This window comes from Thamnophis sirtalis, unplaced genomic scaffold (genome assembly GCF_051295495.1).
Source record: "Thamnophis sirtalis isolate CommonGarterSnake01/CBP01778 unplaced genomic scaffold, rThaSir2_p1.2 scaffold_1, whole genome shotgun sequence".
Classification (NCBI taxonomy): Eukaryota; Metazoa; Chordata; class Lepidosauria; order Squamata; family Natricidae; genus Thamnophis; species Thamnophis sirtalis.
The window spans coordinates 118,701,666-118,719,237 of record NW_028261381.1 but is presented as its reverse complement, the minus strand read 5'-3'; the positions used below and the strand labels follow the sequence as shown (position 1 = coordinate 118,719,237).

At 35.8% G+C, this 17,572-nt stretch overlaps 1 protein-coding gene across 1 annotated transcript in view; it reads right to left on the bottom strand.

Annotated features, from left to right (window-relative positions):
- Positions 1–17,341, bottom strand: part of AQR (aquarius intron-binding spliceosomal factor) — a 47,805-nt gene extending 30,464 nt beyond the window's left edge. Inside the window, exons 1-14 of the mRNA XM_014075727.2 lie at positions 17,202–17,341; positions 14,849–14,905; positions 14,346–14,386; positions 12,283–12,318; positions 11,068–11,188; positions 9,393–9,533; positions 8,786–8,854; positions 8,000–8,100; positions 6,793–6,869; positions 6,031–6,095; positions 4,915–5,031; positions 4,310–4,423; positions 2,152–2,255; positions 1,112–1,214 (exon numbers count right to left, since the gene is read on the bottom strand). Coding sequence (XP_013931202.2) covers positions 1,112–1,214; positions 2,152–2,255; positions 4,310–4,423; positions 4,915–5,031; positions 6,031–6,095; positions 6,793–6,869; positions 8,000–8,100; positions 8,786–8,854; positions 9,393–9,533; positions 11,068–11,188; positions 12,283–12,318; positions 14,346–14,386; positions 14,849–14,905; positions 17,202–17,297 — 1,242 coding nt within the window. The 5' untranslated portion in view covers positions 17,298–17,341. The remainder of the gene's footprint in view (positions 1–1,111; positions 1,215–2,151; positions 2,256–4,309; positions 4,424–4,914; positions 5,032–6,030; positions 6,096–6,792; positions 6,870–7,999; positions 8,101–8,785; positions 8,855–9,392; positions 9,534–11,067; positions 11,189–12,282; positions 12,319–14,345; positions 14,387–14,848; positions 14,906–17,201) is intronic.
- Positions 17,342–17,572: the final 231 nt, after the last annotated feature.

Here is a 17,572-nt window from a genome sequence, read left to right as displayed (position 1 = left end):
GATATGATGTGTGTGTGTGTTTCTCCTTTATAAGCTGTCTTTGTTTTAGTAGACAGGTTTAAAAAAAATTGTATCAATAACTGTTTGCACAACACATTTTGATAACTACATCAAATATAGACATGAGATTTACAATATACTTCATTGGAGATAACTATCTCCAAAATTACTAGTAATAGTTTTGACTGCATTTATTATAAAGAAAAGGTAAATAATTGGCTTCTTTTAAAAATGTATTTCTCAACAGTTCATTCAAAGAAGCTAAATAATAATAGCATTGAATAGGAGGTCTGGGCTGGTTACAGAATACATGGCAATTGTCCACAGACACATTAGCAACATTGAAAAGAGATTTGGCTGACACCAAATACAAGAAATTGTCCGGAATGACAATGTCACACAATATTTAGCATGACTTCCATGCAATACAAAATGTGAACATAACTATAGCATGCTGGCAACTTGTCTACATACCAGCTTATGTACCTTGAAAAATGTAAGAGGAGCATTATCAAACTGTTATCCATGCAAACATTGTTTCCAAAATATTAACCCGTTGTTTTCTCACAGGACATATTAAAATGCACAAAACCAAATAATTAAAAGCTGCCCAAATTGATAGCTATATCCTGTCAACTTGATTTTCATATTTGAAATGAGCAGGATGAATTATTTCTTTCTCTTGAAACATACACGGATGAAATAGAATCCTATTGCGTTTTCATTTTTCAAATAATCTTGACAATTCTTTGTGATAGTGAGATTTTAAGTTTTTTTTATTTTGTTCTAATAAGTGTGTTTATTAAACATAGTTGAAAGATGATGGGATGCAAGTTGAAAAAATACTGAAAATTATAAACATGGCATTTTTAAAGATGCCACAACTTTTTGGACATTTCCTTTTTGGACAAATCCTGTACCACAATTTATTTGCACTGTCTGCTCATCATCAATTCAGATTCTGAATGACCAGCTGAAATAACCCAAAGAGCTGAAAGTAGAAGAGGAAATACACTATCACTTGCCAGCCTGTCATGAAGTGACATGTTCTTCAAAACCAAGACAAACAAACCTTAAAGAATTCATTTAAGCAAGAATAACTCAAATTTACCAATAGTTCAAGCAGAAAGTATTTTTCATAAGTTGTATTTTCTCCTTCACGTAGGGGTGGGAGTAAGCAGAGATATGATGCCACCTGGTGGAGCATATCTGGACTAAATAACAAAGAAATGTGTTAAGAATCACCAGGCTTTTATGAAAAAAAATATGAGCTACTTATTTTAATATTTTCATTTACTTTTATCATAAAAAGAGACCAAGAATGATCTGCTTGGTCCAACAGTTCTAAGTAGTAAAGTTATAGTATAGTGAAACTGTCCATATTCAGTTGCTATGGTAAAGGAACCTACTATGCATAAAGTACTTCATCAAGATTTAGTATTATGTATATGAATAAACTCATGTATGTAGCCAGGGAAGCACTCCTAAATTAAGACTTGCAAAATTGATTTATCATTATGCTCAAACAGAAAGTGGTGTGCTTAAAGCAATTGCTGGTTAATCAAAATAGAAATAATGAATCCACTGTACACAGCTAGGTTCTTCAGTTTAATTGTAAAAACAAGCCAGATCTTATATAGCTAAATGTCAAATGAAGCCATACGAAGATCTACTTGAGCATATTACTGCCTACGCACTTTATGTGAAATGCTACATTTTTGTTATTACATGCATACCAGACCACTATTGCGCAGATTCTTTTTTAAATCAGCAGATAAATTACACTGCTTTGGGGACACATAAATTGCTAAGCACTAGACCTATGAATTGTGATTAACAAATATTTACACATCTTTACACATGCTTTTGGGAAACTAGATATACTTTCCACTCTTTTTTAAATAATAAGAGAATTATTGCCCTAAATTTAAAAAAAAACCAGTTTAGTTATACATAACAGGTTATGAATCACAGAGTATTTTCAATTTAAACAACCATTTCAGCTGAAATTATATAATAAAAAGTCAGATTTTTGGCTTAAAGAGATGGCCAGTCATTGCTTAAATAATCCCGATCATCATGAAAATCAAGAATTTGCCATTAAATATCTACCTAAAAAAAAACCCTTAAAGTATGATAATGATGACGTACCTTAGAGGCCCAAAAAACTTTAGCAGAGAATCACGTGTATCTACAGCAGATACATTTGAGAGGGCAAAACTGTAGAGTTCCGGAAAATGTGCAAAGGCAGCTCTCTGAAAACCAACCAAGAATCAGGATTAGAATCAAAAATTCTTATCATCTACATAATTTGCAATTCACAAGACAAACTGCAAACCTCTGAGAATTAGCTAAATATCAACAGCAAATAAAACAATGTTCATTATAAGCTTGTTTAATTGCTAATGTTAGCCACTTTCATCTTCATTTATGATATATAGTTATTGGATTTACCCATCATACGAACTGACTATTGCTCTAATATATAGCACTAAATTAATAAAATTAATAATAAAATATTATATCAAAATATAATACAGATTAGCATCCTCTTCTAATCTGTGAAACAGTATGTATATTTTGATACCATATATTATTTTTTTCAACTACTGAAATTTTCAGTCAATGGCAGTCTGTTCTCTTTGGGTAGTTTCAGTCTGGGAGAACTTGGCTCAGTGGTTCCCCAGGGACACCACAAAGGTCATCTCTCCCCCTCCCTCCCCAGCTTTTAAAACATCTTTGAAACTACTGTGGGAAGCCCCCAAGCAATTTGGGTTTACACTATGCTGATGATACCCAACTATACATTGCTATTCCAGGCTATGGGGCAGATGCTTTTGATATTATTCTCCTGGAGGATGGGCTCTGGATGGGAGAGAACAGGCTCAAATTAAACCCAAAGTTGCTATTCATACATCAAGGTTCACCTTTGGTGCCAGTGTTATCCCTAACAGGAACTATCTCTGCAGCAGTAGGTTTCTAATTTGGGAGTGCTTCTGGACTTGTAGTTGCTACTTGAACAGCATATGAAGGCTGTGTGTAGAGCGACTTTTGGTCAGCTTTGGCTGGTACACAAATTGTGCCCTTACCTGGTGCAGGAAATGATAGTAAATCAGTCTCATTACCACTGCATAAGTATTTGCAATGTGCTTTACATGTGGCTGTTTGGATATTACAATCAGTGCAGAATGTGATATCCTGTGTCTTCAATGCTTTCTCAATGCTTACAACTATATTGAAGGCCCTGAACCATTATGACAAGATTTGGAGAAGGAGACTTAAAAAGAGCAGGCTCCATTCCAGCAGTGCTTCAGAAGTCTCCTTCTCTAAATTGCATTATATGAACTAGGAGGCTTTCAAAACAGTGAGAGAATGGAGCCCACAAGGAGAATCATGCAAGCTGGCCTTGATTAGAAAAATAATAATGATGCCTTGCATAGGCTGATTCTGCCTGTCAGTAATTGGTGAAGAACAATTAAGGTAAGTGAAGATATGTGGGACATTCTGCATATTCTGGTGGGCAGGGAGCAGATTAAGACCTCCCAAGCCTAGAAGGCCAGGGAGCATTCTGAAACCTCTCAGGGTCATACCAGCTTTGCACACTAGTTGGCCAAACGGATGGCTGAGATGAGGGAAGAATATGTGGGTGGGGATAATTGAAACACCCCTGCAGTGATAAGTGCAAGTGCACTATCAAGCACCTGAAGTGGGCCACTGCAATGGGTCTAAGTTTTGCACATAGAATATGAGTCCTTTTGTTCAATAACATTGTAATGTTGAATAGTTACTGAATGTATGGCCATAAGTCAAGGACTACCTGTATGAGAATGCCTGTATCTAGATATGATTCATATTATGCAGAAGCAACTGAATACCTTTCATATGAAATGTAATGCTACACAAATTGTATTTCCAAATATATACCCATGCTTTCAATTTCATAGCAAAAGCAATAGAACTCAGACTTATATATCGCTACGTAGAGCTTTACAGCCCTCTCTAAGTGGTTTACAGAGTCAGCTTATTGTCCCCAACAATCTTTTACTGACCTCGGAAGGATGGAAGGCTGAGTGAACTTTGAGCCGGTTAAGTTCAAACTCATAGCAGTGGGCAGAGTTAGCCTGCAATATTGCATTCTATGCTACTATGGCTCTTTTATCATATCCTTTTATCTCAGCATAAATTCTTAATAATCAATGATATATAAAACAAGTCTTTTCCAAAATGAAATTTAATAAAAAGCTTTATTTTTTTTTTAAAAAAAAAAACTTTTGAAAAAAATCTTAGAGAAGCCTGAAGGTCTAATTACCTGGAGGGAAGTAATTCTATCATAATGAATTGTAGTCATTTCATTTGCAGTCAAAGCATTTCCAGTCTGATCATTAATTTCAAATCCCGTGTAGAATTTGAGCATGTCTAAAAGCTGGAAGAAAAAAGTAATATGTGAATCCAAATAAAACATATTAATATCATGAAAGTTTTATTCTAGTATCCGTGTAGTTTATAAATTGTTTATAGATATCCACTAATTCAGAGTAGCTTGGAAATGTTTAAGCAATGATTTATGAATTATGTGATAATGGAAAATATTTAGAAAATTTTTTATATTAGATTTAAAAATTTTCAGGCTTGAAAGTAATTCTAAAATGGATGCATAACTTGAAAATTGATCATCATCAGAAAAATACAAACACAATTAAACTTAAACTAATAGTTAGAATGCAAGGAAACATTATTTGCTTCTATGTAAACTTCATAAGAACAATCAGAGGCAGGAAAGATTGGCAATAACTGTTACACTATCAATTCCTACCAATAGCAAATGATGCTGACTTGCCCACTCTCACTTTCAGTTGCAATAGTGCAATCCTTCATGAAATTCCAAGAAATTCAGTAGATAAAAGCAAATCTCACCTGGCAGAACAGATGTCCTTCTTTGTCCCTTTTTGCTAGACTGGATAAATAACAATGTACAACTAGGTGGGAGTCGTCTAGTATAGTATTAAACCATCGTCGTGTTGGAAGCAGAGCCTAAAAAAGAAAATATCACACTCTACAATGTTATGCAGGTCATTGTTTGACCCCATTTATTACTTAAACATTAGTTAGAATTCAGAGCTCATTAAAAATTTTACTGTAAAAAAAGTTTTGCTGTAAAAAACCAAGTTTTACTCACTCATTTATAGTTTATATTGATAAAATGAAAGAAACTAAATATTCAGACTTTTTGAAAATGTAGCAGAAATTGAATTAATGATTTCTAATAAAGATTGTAACTAAAATTGATACCTCTTAAACAGAGATAAACAAAGTTTTTTTGGCTCAAAATCACACTAGGCCTGATATAAGTTTACCAGTGTTCAAAAAAATATCAAAAAGAGAATAAATCCAGAGATCAAGTAGTTAAAATATAACTGTATTAATTGATAATCACATATGACTAGTTTCTAACTTTGTATAATGGGTGTTGCTATAATTTTATTATTATTCACATGCTAAAATCATTTATTTTTTTTAAAATAGAAGATATTAAAATTGGAATAATTCCTGGTACTTAATTTCTGTTACTGTTATTTTAAATTTTAGCATTTAAAACAACAGTAAAGAAAACCAAGAAAATGCAGCAAATATTAGCAATCAGACCAATATTAAAACTCTTTTTCATTAAATACACATAAAAAAATTATGTGCCATACATTGGGAGGTAAGGATGGTTTTGGGTGTGTTTGCTATATTATCCCTCTAATCCTTAACCTATCTTTAAAAGCAGCATGGTTTGATTACCAAATTTCAAAAAGGACAAAACGCTAAAGCACACTTATGATACTGTATCTTATAAAAAATATGAAATTGCATATATTGTACAATAGGTTGAGAGGATTTTTTTTCTCCTTCTCACAATGCCAGAATGAACAATGCACACAAACAGCTTGAAAATCTATTCAAAAAGCTACTACTGCCATTGAAAGCTCTTACTATAACCTAGATGATATTGTAAAAGAACTAGCATTTGTCTTATAATTGTTTTACCTCTAAATCTATCATGAATTCAATAAACCTTTCACAATAGCGCACTTTATCCATACAGAGGGCATCTAGAAGAAAACACAAACAATTATACATTATCTCAAGGACCTTGGTGGGACTGTGGTTAGAATGAAGCATTGAAGGCAAATTCTGCCCACAGTTAAATCCTGACAGAACTCAAGATTGATTCAGCCTTCCGTCCTTCTGAGATCAGTAAAATGAGGCTCCAGATTGTTGGGGGCAAGATGCTGACATTATAAAACGCCTAGAGAACGCTGTAAAGCACTATGGGGCAGTATAGAAGTCTAATTGCTATTGCTATATCCTTACTTTATACATATAGCAACCTTACATGTAAAAATCCAGAGGCTTTCAGTCAAGTTGGCTGAAAATTATGAAAGCAGTTGTCCCAAAAGACGTGGAGCGCACTAGCTTGGGAGTAGAGCTAAAATTTCACTCTGACATTGTAGCAATGCCAAGTAGAAAGTTGAAGGTAAGACTGCACTGAATAAAGACCTCTCAATAATCTTGACCCTCTCCCTCCATTTGAGAGAGCAGCTATAAGAATTAGGGAAAGAGGAGCTCAGGACAAACAAAGAAATATTAAAGCTTAGATTTTTTCCCCCCCATTTTGGCTTCTTTCTCTACTGCGGAAGAACACAGTGGCAAGAATTATCTTAGAAGAGTGTTTCTTTAAATCTTATGCCTTAACCCATTAAGCCAGACATTAAAGAAAGGGAGCACTTGCCCATATCAACTACTTACCTGAAATGGATATTGACTTTAATACAGAGATAAATTTCTGGATAAGCTGTGAGAGGAATCTCCTTTCCTGATATGTCCTGCAATATACACACAAAAGAAAAGCCAGTGGAACTCTGCATAAGCAGCCATTTGAAATTGGCACGGCCCCTATCTCATCAATGGCTTTGACTAGAAGTTGTTTATGGCAAGTTGAATAATAAAGGAGAATATTTGTAGGTCAGGTTGAACCTTTATGCTCTCTGGTCTGGTTGTTTTCTTACAGACCTTTCCTTACCTAAACTAGCTAACATGATCAGTGCTAGAAGCAATATACTGATGATGTTACCTACTTTGGCTAATGAATAATAATGTGGCTAATAATTATGAGCTTCCTACCCTCCAGCCACAGAATGATCCCCAGAACTTGAATGTTTACCTTTTGAAACATTCTAAAATATTTTTATTTTTTCTAAACTAAACAGACTAAAAGCAGCAAAGAATTTTTTTTTTCATTAGTAAACTCCGGTACATTAAAAACTGTCCATAATGTAATACAATCAACATCACACTAACACCACTGAGTTACACAAGACATGCATATGGACAGCTGCATCATGTTTCATCATAAAAAAGAAGCTATAAAATTTCATGCTCATCTCAAGGAAAATGTTTTCTAAAATTCTGTTTTTCATTTTGAAGGGAATGGCAAGAGAGAAAAATTTCAGTGTCTCTTCTTCTCACTTTTTCAAAAGAAGTTCCACATCATTAATATTTCTATGTACTTCTTGAATAACTACTTAGGAAAAAGGATTTTGCTAAATGGATACATCACAGATTATTGGGAGTTTGGTTTAAGATGGATGGGGGGAGAGAGGGGTGGGTGGGAGGGTGAGTAGGTGGGGGGGGGGCAGACAGATAAATTGCAGATTGGCTTTGCTGCAAGAAGCTAGGCCATGGAACATACTGTATGCTTTTGCCTTCTAATCCTAGCTCAATGTGGTATTCTAGCCTGCCCAATTCCCGGCTTCTCACAACATGGCTTAAAAATGAGTTTCCACGAAACTAATCTATGCAGATGAAGAGGGAAGAATCTTGATGGTGGAAATTATGGAAAAAAAATTTATGTTGTTTTTTTATGTTAAAAAAAAAATACTGAAAAAAAATGATTTTCCAGCTAAGCTCAAGAACTTCTATTAAACAACAGTGGTAGGGTTATTGTCAAACTTACTGTAATCGTATATTTTCATCCATTTTCTCATCATTCTTCTCGATCAAATTCCAAAATTTTTTAAGTTTTGGTGTCTTTTTCAATTCAAGTTGTAGACGTGCCTAGAATTGAGGGATTTGTTTAATTTTTCAGAATATCAGTACTGCAGCATTTACAATTACCTATTATGCTCCTATTTTCATTTAAAAATAAATATGGTAAAGGGACTTGTTTGCCCACCAAAATACGAGATAAACCAACATTATGGCTTAAAATTTCACGCAAAGTGTGAACAAACCTAAACCACAGTTACATATAGTATGTTGATACAGCCAATGAAATTTAACTTTGTTTGCCTTCCTTGGCAGATATGAATGGGGAGGTGGGATAAGCTACAAAAGAGCACAGAAAACCATATAGCATGCAATAAACATTACTGTTTTTTATATATAAAAGCTTAATTGATAATACAAATAAATAAGTATGGTGGTTAAGGCATAAGCCTTGAAACTCTGAGTCTGCGTTCTAGTCCTGCCTTGGCACAAAGGCTGGGTGACCTTGGGCTATGAATTTATCTATGTCCTAGGAAGCAGGCAGTAGTAAACAACTTTTGAAAAAATCTTGTCAAGAAAACTGCAGAAATTTTCCAGGTAGTGTCCAAGAATTGGAGACAACTGAATGAAGGAAGAAAACCTTAAAAACAGAAATTTTACCTGTCTGTATATTCACTGTTATCCTAAATATAAACATTTATATCTATACCACAAGGTTCTGAGATCTTTTAATCATTTATCTTAGACTACTTACAGGCTGCAGTCCCATCCACATTGGGAGGGAGATGAGTTGCTGGATTTGTTCTCTGATCAAGTCCACTTCCTGTCAAAAAAAAATAGAGAAAAATTTGGGAGTGTATACAGATTTAGATGCATTATATAGGGTAGTACACAACAAGCTGTATTTCTAAAGTATGGTTATTCATTCCATCTTGCTGTACTTATTTCCTTTCTGATTCATAAGAATAGCTTTCAGTTGAAGAGTAAGAAAGCCCAATTTCAAATTCCTCAAAAATGTATTATGATTTAAAGTTAATATTCTGAGCAGCTACTTAAACATTCAGTATACTTTCTACTATTCTTGAGTTGCTTCCAAGTTCTAGGTTTTATGTTATTTCCATAACCTCTCTTTGACCACTTTAGTAGCATATGCCTCAAAATATTTCTTTAAATTTTCTTGTAGTGCAAACATTTGGAGGGGAGGAATTTGTTTGTGTTGTTTTTATTTTAAAAAGGCAACAAAGCAGGCTAGCAATGCTAACGAAGAATGATGCCATACTGAATTGGTATTAAAGTAAGCACTTCTTCACTGAACACTGAAAGTATTATTAATTGTAACAATATTTGAAAAATAAATTTACCAAACTGTTGAAACAATGATCAAGGAACAGCAAGAGTATTGTCTGCTCTTGCAGAGTGATTTCACCATCCTTCTCTGCCAAGGAGGCCACCAGCACACGTTTGAAAAAGAATGGAAAATGCTGTGGCTTCTTCTTGAATGTCTAACCAAAAAAACAGAAGTAGAAGAAGATTGTCAATAAGTTTGGGGAAAATAAAGACCTTGAGACAAATACAAGTTTTGTTCCCACTTTCATATTCAGGTACTATATGAATACAAATATTCTCATTCCTAAGTCCTATGATTTTACTGAAAGATTAGAACATGCTTTTTATATGCTGAAGTATAAGGTTTGCATAGACCAGGGCTGTCAAATTTGCAGCCCATGAGCTGGATGCGTCATGCGCTGGCCACGCCCATGCCTGGATTTAGAGAAAGGAAAAAAAGTTCCGATACGTCACGTGATGACATGAGTTTGACACCCCTGGCATAGACAGTTGGGATCCTGCACATAACTGCAGGTTATGTGCTCCTAACTGCACATAAATGGATAATCTTAATTGTGCTGCCTATGTGGAAATCTAAGGATGTTCAAGAAATTGGGCCAATAACGTGGACCAATTCCTTAACCTCTGTACTTAACACTGAATCTGATGATTAAGAGATGAAGGATACAATCAATTCACAAAGACATTCAACTTTACTGAGGTTGGTCCCTCCCTCAACTAATACCTGCCAACAAGCATCTTTTCAGCCTACAAGAAGTAAAAAGGAAAAGTAAGGCTAGCGGGATTACATTGAAAGGCCAGTTCCCTCATGGTTTTCCTTTCCCTCCACTGCCATCTTCCAATATCTATTCCATCAGGCTACAAGAGAAAGAAAGCTGGGAGGCAACTTACTCATGAATCAAGAATATTTGGCTCCTACACTGTTTTATTTTAGTAGTTATCTGCTTTCTGTCTGTAACCTATGCAAATCATTCAAACGAGGGCTTCACTTATGGCAAAGCCACATGAAGTACCACACCTTAAAGCTCAAGCTGGCTGTGCCCTCCAAAAGTGAGGCCAATCTGAGGACTTTCCCAGATCCTCTGAACATGTTGAGAAGAAATTCCTCATGAGTGAACATGGAAGTACATATCAGTTCGATTACATATAGTTGAAGAAGGGTGAAGCTGCTTTTTATTATACAAATGTATATATCAGTGGTGGGTTGCATCTAGTTTGGCTGAACCAATAGTTATGGCGGCGGGAGGCCCCGCCCACCCGCCTGGACGTTTGGGTGCGTGGGAGCAAGCCCAAACCGGTAGTAAAAATATTTGCAACCCACCACTGGTATATACCTACACCCTAACATATAAATATATATAAATATAATTACATACAAATGAAAAATTGTATTACTATATTTTACAGGATAAACTTTCCATTAAATTCTAGCATATTTTTAAGCAGCAATGCAGAAAAAATGCCTTCAGCTGCCCAAACAATTCTTTTTACATTGATTCTGCTTCCACTGCAAAACTTTTAAACTATCCATAGGTATTATGCAATGTAAAATATAGTGGCAGGTGATTTCAGATAAGGAACAATCAATGTATTGTATATTCTAAACATTTGATAACTCTTTAAGTGGTTAACAAGAAACATGAAACTTAAGAATCAAAGTTTCTGCTTCCTTTGACAGAAGTTTATTACCTCCCAAGCTGGAACATTTTCTCTGAACTTTTCATTCACCATACAACAGATGGACATCAAATAAGCTTTGCTAGACAATTCAGGAGCATAATTCACCCATAAGTAATTTTCCAGGTACTGACTGAAATGAAAGAGGAGAAAATAGTGACCATCCATTTTGTATGTCGCTAATCAGGAGATTAGCAATGGAATTGTTTATGAAAACTTTTCTATAATCCTTGTAACTAGCTTTCAATGTTATCTTCCAACACAACTTATTGCAGCAAACTTATTTGTGACAATTGGAACAATTCCATTGGTCTTCTTGAAATTTCCATTCATTAAATGAATAGAGACATTTTACATATATTGATACAGGCATTATATGCATTTGAACCTTACTTCAAATTGACTACATAGCAATAAAAAAATGAGCACATCACCAATTTATTAGAGTGAAACAAACGTCTGCTGTCTCAGTAAGAGACATAAAGTTTTGTGAAAGGCATATTATGCAAATATTAAACATATTAAACAAAAAATCACATATAAACAACACACCTTGACTCCAAAATACAGATCCAAAAAGGGACCATATTTAGAAGTTACAGACACTTCAAATTCAGTGATCTCATAACTGTATTTAGAAGCACATCCGTCAGGACTTTTTATAATGGGTAAATGCAAAGTAATACATATAATATACCAGTATTTTTAAACGTTGATACGAGAACATAAGAATGTGTGTGTGTGTGTGTGTGTGTGTGTGTAGTTGACCTACAAATCTAAAACTGTTTGCTTAATGATCGTTCAAAGTTGCAATGGCATTGAAAAAAGTGACTTATGACCACTCTTCACTTATGATCATTGCAGCATCCCCATAGTCATATGATTTACATTTGGATGCTTGACAACTGTCTTACATTTACAATGGTTGTAGTTTCCTGATGGTCATGTGATCATCTTTTGTAATTGTTTAACAAGCAAACTTTAAAAGGAGGTGTTAAGTTTTCTCTAATTTTGGAATCAAACCCATAAATTCATACAACCCTCCTATTCCCTTAATGTAAACCTCCTGTGCTGAAGAGTAAATAGTTTAAGAAAAAATTCTTCAGGAATTCATAACAAACTATTATGCTATACCAGATCACCTGTCATCAGATTTGGAGCTAGTACCAACTCATTCTATAATCAGTTCATATTTTAAATTTATATTCTGTAAAAAAAAAAACTTACCTAAATTCTAGTAGCATTATCTTTCTAATAGCAAATCTGAAATCAATAAAAAATGTCACTTTAAAATCAGTAAAGAGAATTATCTGAGTCTACACCAGGCATGTATAACCCAAGGGCTTCCAAATATTTCTAAATTGCAACTTTTATATCCCTCATTATGAGCTCTGCTGCCTAGAGCTGTAGTATGAGCAACATTTGGTGGGAGGGAAATTTATTTATTTTTGAATGTAAATAACTGGCCATCTCACTTGCATACGATTCTGGGCTATGTACACAATTTCTGCTCAAAGGACTGGTACCTTTATCCTTAACCTGGAGAAACCCCTTGCAATATAGATATTATGCTATCTTGAACAATTACAATGGCAGCTAAGTATATCACAGTAGTACATCCCCTCACATTTTGTGAATATTTAAATATATCTTTATGTAACAACACTGAATAAATAACTTGGCTACAATGTAAAGTAGTAAGTATACTGCTTGTACAACAGTGTAAATGCAACACACAGCCATTGATGTCTAAACCGCTGGCAATAAGTGAGTACATCCCTAAGTGATGAAGTGTCAGTATTTTGTCATGGAGCTGGTGGATGTTTGAGACCTTGCGCACCTTCATCTTCCATTTCAGGATGCCCTACAGAGGCTCAATAGGGTTTGCTATTGCTACTGCTATTAAGTGGAGACATGCTTGGCCAGTCCATCACCTTTACCCTGTTTCTTTAGCAAGGCCATGGTCATTTTGGAGGTGTGTTTGGGGTCTTATCATGTTGGAATACTAACCTGCAGCCCAGTCTCCGAAGGGAGGGGATCATGCTCTGCTTCATATGTCACAGTATGTTGGCATTCATGAACTGTAGCTCCCCAGTGCCAGCAGCACTCATGCAGCCCCAGACCACACACATTCCCACTACCAGGCTTGACTGTAGGCAAGACACATTTGTCTTTGTACTCCTCACCTGGTTGCTGTCACACATGCTTGACACCATCTGAACCAAATAAGTTTATCTTGGCCTCATTGGACCACAGGACATGGTTCCAGAAATCCATGTCCATAGTCTGCTTGTCTGCAGCAAGCCGTTTGCAGGCTTTCTTGTGCATCATCTTTAGAAGAGGCTTCCTTCTGGGACAGCCCTGCAGACCAATTTGATGCAGCGTGCTGCATATGGTCTGAACACTGACAGGCTGACACACATCCCCCCCCCCGCCAAATCCCTTCAAACTCTGCAGCAATACTGGCAGCACTAATACGTCTATTTTCCAAAGCCAATAGCTGGATATGACACTGAGAAAGGGCACTCAACTTCTTCGGTCGACTATGGTGAGGCCTGTTCTGAGTGGAACCTGTCCTGTTAAACCGCTGTATGGTCTTGGCCACCATGCTGCAGCTCAGTTTCAGGGTCTTGGCAATCTGCTTCTAGCCTAGACCCTAGGCCATCTTTATGTAGAGCAACAATTCATTTTTCAGAGCCTCAGTTAATTGCCATGAGGTGCCATGTTGAACTTCCAGTGACCAGTATGAGAGAGTGAGAGGGATAACACCAAATTTAACACACCTGTGACTTTATAACACTATCAATTCATATAACACCAGGGAGGGAAAATGGCTACTTGGGCCCATTGGGACATTATCACTTAGGGATGTACTCACTTTTGTTGTCAGGGGTTTAGACATTAATGGCTGTGTGTTGCGTTATTTTGAGGTGACAGCACATTTAAACTGTTATACAAGCTCACTACTTTACATTGTAGCCAAGTGTCATTTCTTCAGTGTTGTCACATGAAAAGATATACTTAAACATTTACAAAATGTGAGGGGGTGTATTCACTTCTGTGATATACTGGTATAATAATACATTTTCTATACAAATATGCTTCATAAAGGCCTGATTTGGATTACTACTTTATTTATTCCAGTGAATAAAACTGCCCATGCAGTACAATTTATAGAAGAAAAAAGCTCACACCAAGTCATTTTTATTATGCCATCATTACTTAAAATGCATAAAATATATCTATAAAATAAGCAGTTTGGCAGTTATTCATAAGTACATAATACATACTTTGACCTAACAATTTCTTTTCCATACACATCTTCAATAACCTAAAAAATAAAAAAAAAGATTGAAACGTATAGTAAAATGATTGTCTTATATATTTCCCTTTTCCCAGTAATCTGAATTCGCAAGGAACTAAATAAGCAATAAATCACCCAGTAGTGTTATTACATTTACTTTTTCTATTACTACAGAAATTTTACAAACATCTTGTTAAAAATAAGAATGCCTCTAGAATAAAAAAGTAATTAAAAAAACTTTCAAAATTAAAATTTTTGCTAGGTAATTTTAAGAGTAATATCAATATTGTTTTACAGTAATGATATAAACTACAAAAAATAGATTGATATATTGATCGTTATCAAATTAAACATTTTTTTATTTTTGGTATCTATTATCAAGTTAAGGACAAATTACTAAGGACAAAATACTAATAATTAAGTATTCCATCATTAGTATTTTGTTAAGGACAAAATACTAATAATTACTTATTATATTTAAACAATTACCCTTGATTCAAATGGCAGCTTTTTCTTGACGTGCGGTGCCCAATATTTATTTGCCAGCTGCAAAATAAAAGGTTACATCATTCAATTATACTATTCATATACACTGTATTGCTGTATTTACAATGTTAAATATATACTGTTATGTGAGATTAAAAGTGTATTAGAAAAATAATATGAAGACATATTAGATAGTTTAATCTAATAACCCACTCTTGGGTTAGTTTGCATTTCACTATATACAGGTAGTCCTCAAATTACAATGGTTCAGTTAGTGACCATTCAAATTACAAAAAAAGTGACATGACTGTTTTTCATACTTACAACGATTGCAAAAATCCCCATGTCACATGATCAAAATTCAGGTAGTTTGCAATCGGTTCATATTTATGACAGTTGCAGTGTCTCAGAGTTATGTGATCAGCTTTTGCAACCCTCGGAGAAGCAAAGTCAATGTGGAAACCAAATTTACTTAACAACCACATTACTATCTTAATAAATGCAATGATTCACTTAATGGTGGCCAGAAATGTCGTAAAATGGGGCAAAAACCCTTAACAAATAATTCACATAGCAACATAAATTTTGGCTCAATTGTGGTTGTAACCCAAGGACTAACTGTAGTTTTCATTTGATAAGTAATCTGGCATGACAACTGGGGAGAAGATTCCTGGGAGTTATGAAAGCTCTTCTCAGTTATCCAAAGGACTGTCAGATATAAGGTCAGCTTGTTCAGATTTGTTCCAAAGCATGTAAGAAACAGTTTTAAATTAGAACCTGAAACAATTTTCTAACAACTAAAGCTTTAAAAAAACAAAACAGCTTGCCTCAAGAAGTGGTGGACTCTCTTTCCCCCCACAAGATGTTTTTTAAAAAGCCAGATGTTAAGAAGGAAATAGCAGGGGGGGGGTAGCAATAGCCAGGGAACTGGGTATAAGAGCGTGTTTTTTTTGTTTCTTTCTTATTCAAGGTCGTCAATTCTAACCTTATATCTAAAATTATAACCACTTGCTGTAACAACATATTATATGTCTTTTCTGTAAAGTTGCTTACCCAGAAATTGAATAACAGAACAGAATATGTCAGCCTTTGATTTGATGCTAAATCCCCAAACACAGTTCTATTGGAGTTGCAACAGATAACTGCATTAAAATCTCTGAACAAAAGCTACCAGAATCATATGAGAATTTATTATGCTTATAGCAGAACAGAATAACAGAGGTGAAAGGGATCTTGGAGGTCTTCCAGTCCAAACACCACCACCATCATCACCACCCTGCTCAGGCAGGAAGCTCTTCTGATTTATATTCTCTACTTAGTATCCTAGTATGATTTATGTTGATTATTTATTTAGCATCCATGACTATCATTAAGTGCTGTAACTAATGTTTTATGATGAATGTATTCTTACAATGACAATGAACTTATCACTAGTGTATGTACACTCAGAGCAAATGCACTTGAGACAAATTCCTTCTGGGTCTAATCAGACTTAGCTGAATTCTATTTTTATTCCTATTCCATCCCAATTTTATCCCTATCCTATCCCAATCCTATCCCAACTCTATCCCAACTCCATCCCTATCCCATCTCTATTCCATCCTAATCTCTATCCCATCCCAATTCTATCTCTATCCCAACCCAATCCTAACCCTACTCCATCACAATCCTATCTCTTTCATTCCAATCTCTATCCCATTCCAAACCTATCCCATCCCAAATTTTATCCCTATCCCATCCCAATCCTATCCCAATTTTATCCCTATTCCATCCCAATTTTATCCATATCCCATCCCAATCCTATCCCTATTCCATCCCAATTTTATCCATATCCCATCCCATCCCAATTTTATCCCTATCCCATCCCTATCCTATCCCTACTCCATCACAATCCTATCTCTATTTCATTCAACTCTCTATCCCATCTCAATCCTATCCTTATTCCATCCCAATCCTATCCTTATCCCATCCCAATCCTATTCCAATCCCTTCCCAACTCCATTCCTATCCCTATTCCTACTCCATCCCAATCCTATCCCTATCCTATCCCAATCTCTATCCCATCCCAATCCATCCATATCCCAGCCCAATACATCCCTATCTTATCCTATTCTATACCATTGCAGACAAACGGCTGTCCAATCTCTTCTTAGAAACTTCCAAGTTCTGGAGACAATTTGTTCCATCGATTAATTGTTTTAACTGTCAGGAAATTTCTCCTTTCTTCCAGATATGAAGGAAGCTGGGAGAAAGCGAGTTTCCAAGAAACCCTAACCAAAGCAAAGCTACACCTCTCCTTCCAACCCCAGCCCAGTCCGGGCTACAGGGCAGCCTTATCTCCCGCCGCGGCCTTTACCTGCGTCACGAACTCCGCGTTAATCTGAGATACAGTGGGGGCTACGATCTTCTTGGGCGGAGGGAGAGACTCCGCCGATCCTACCGGCGCAGCCATGTTGCTCCTTCACGAAAATCCCCGCTCGAGTTGGTCAACCTCTTCCGGGTTCACGATAGTAAAGTTTTTTCCTTAGGCCCTCCTCCTTCTCCCTCATCAATTGAAATTGCCCGTCAGTTCCCGGAGTATCAGAATTACTTCCGCTCTTCGACTACCACTTGCTCACGGAGCGTTTTACGTAAGACGCTCTCCACCAATAGGAAGTAAGAGGGAGGGGAAGGGAGGATGGAGGAAGAGGGGATGGTAGCGTTTTTCTATCGCGCCCTGGATTGTTG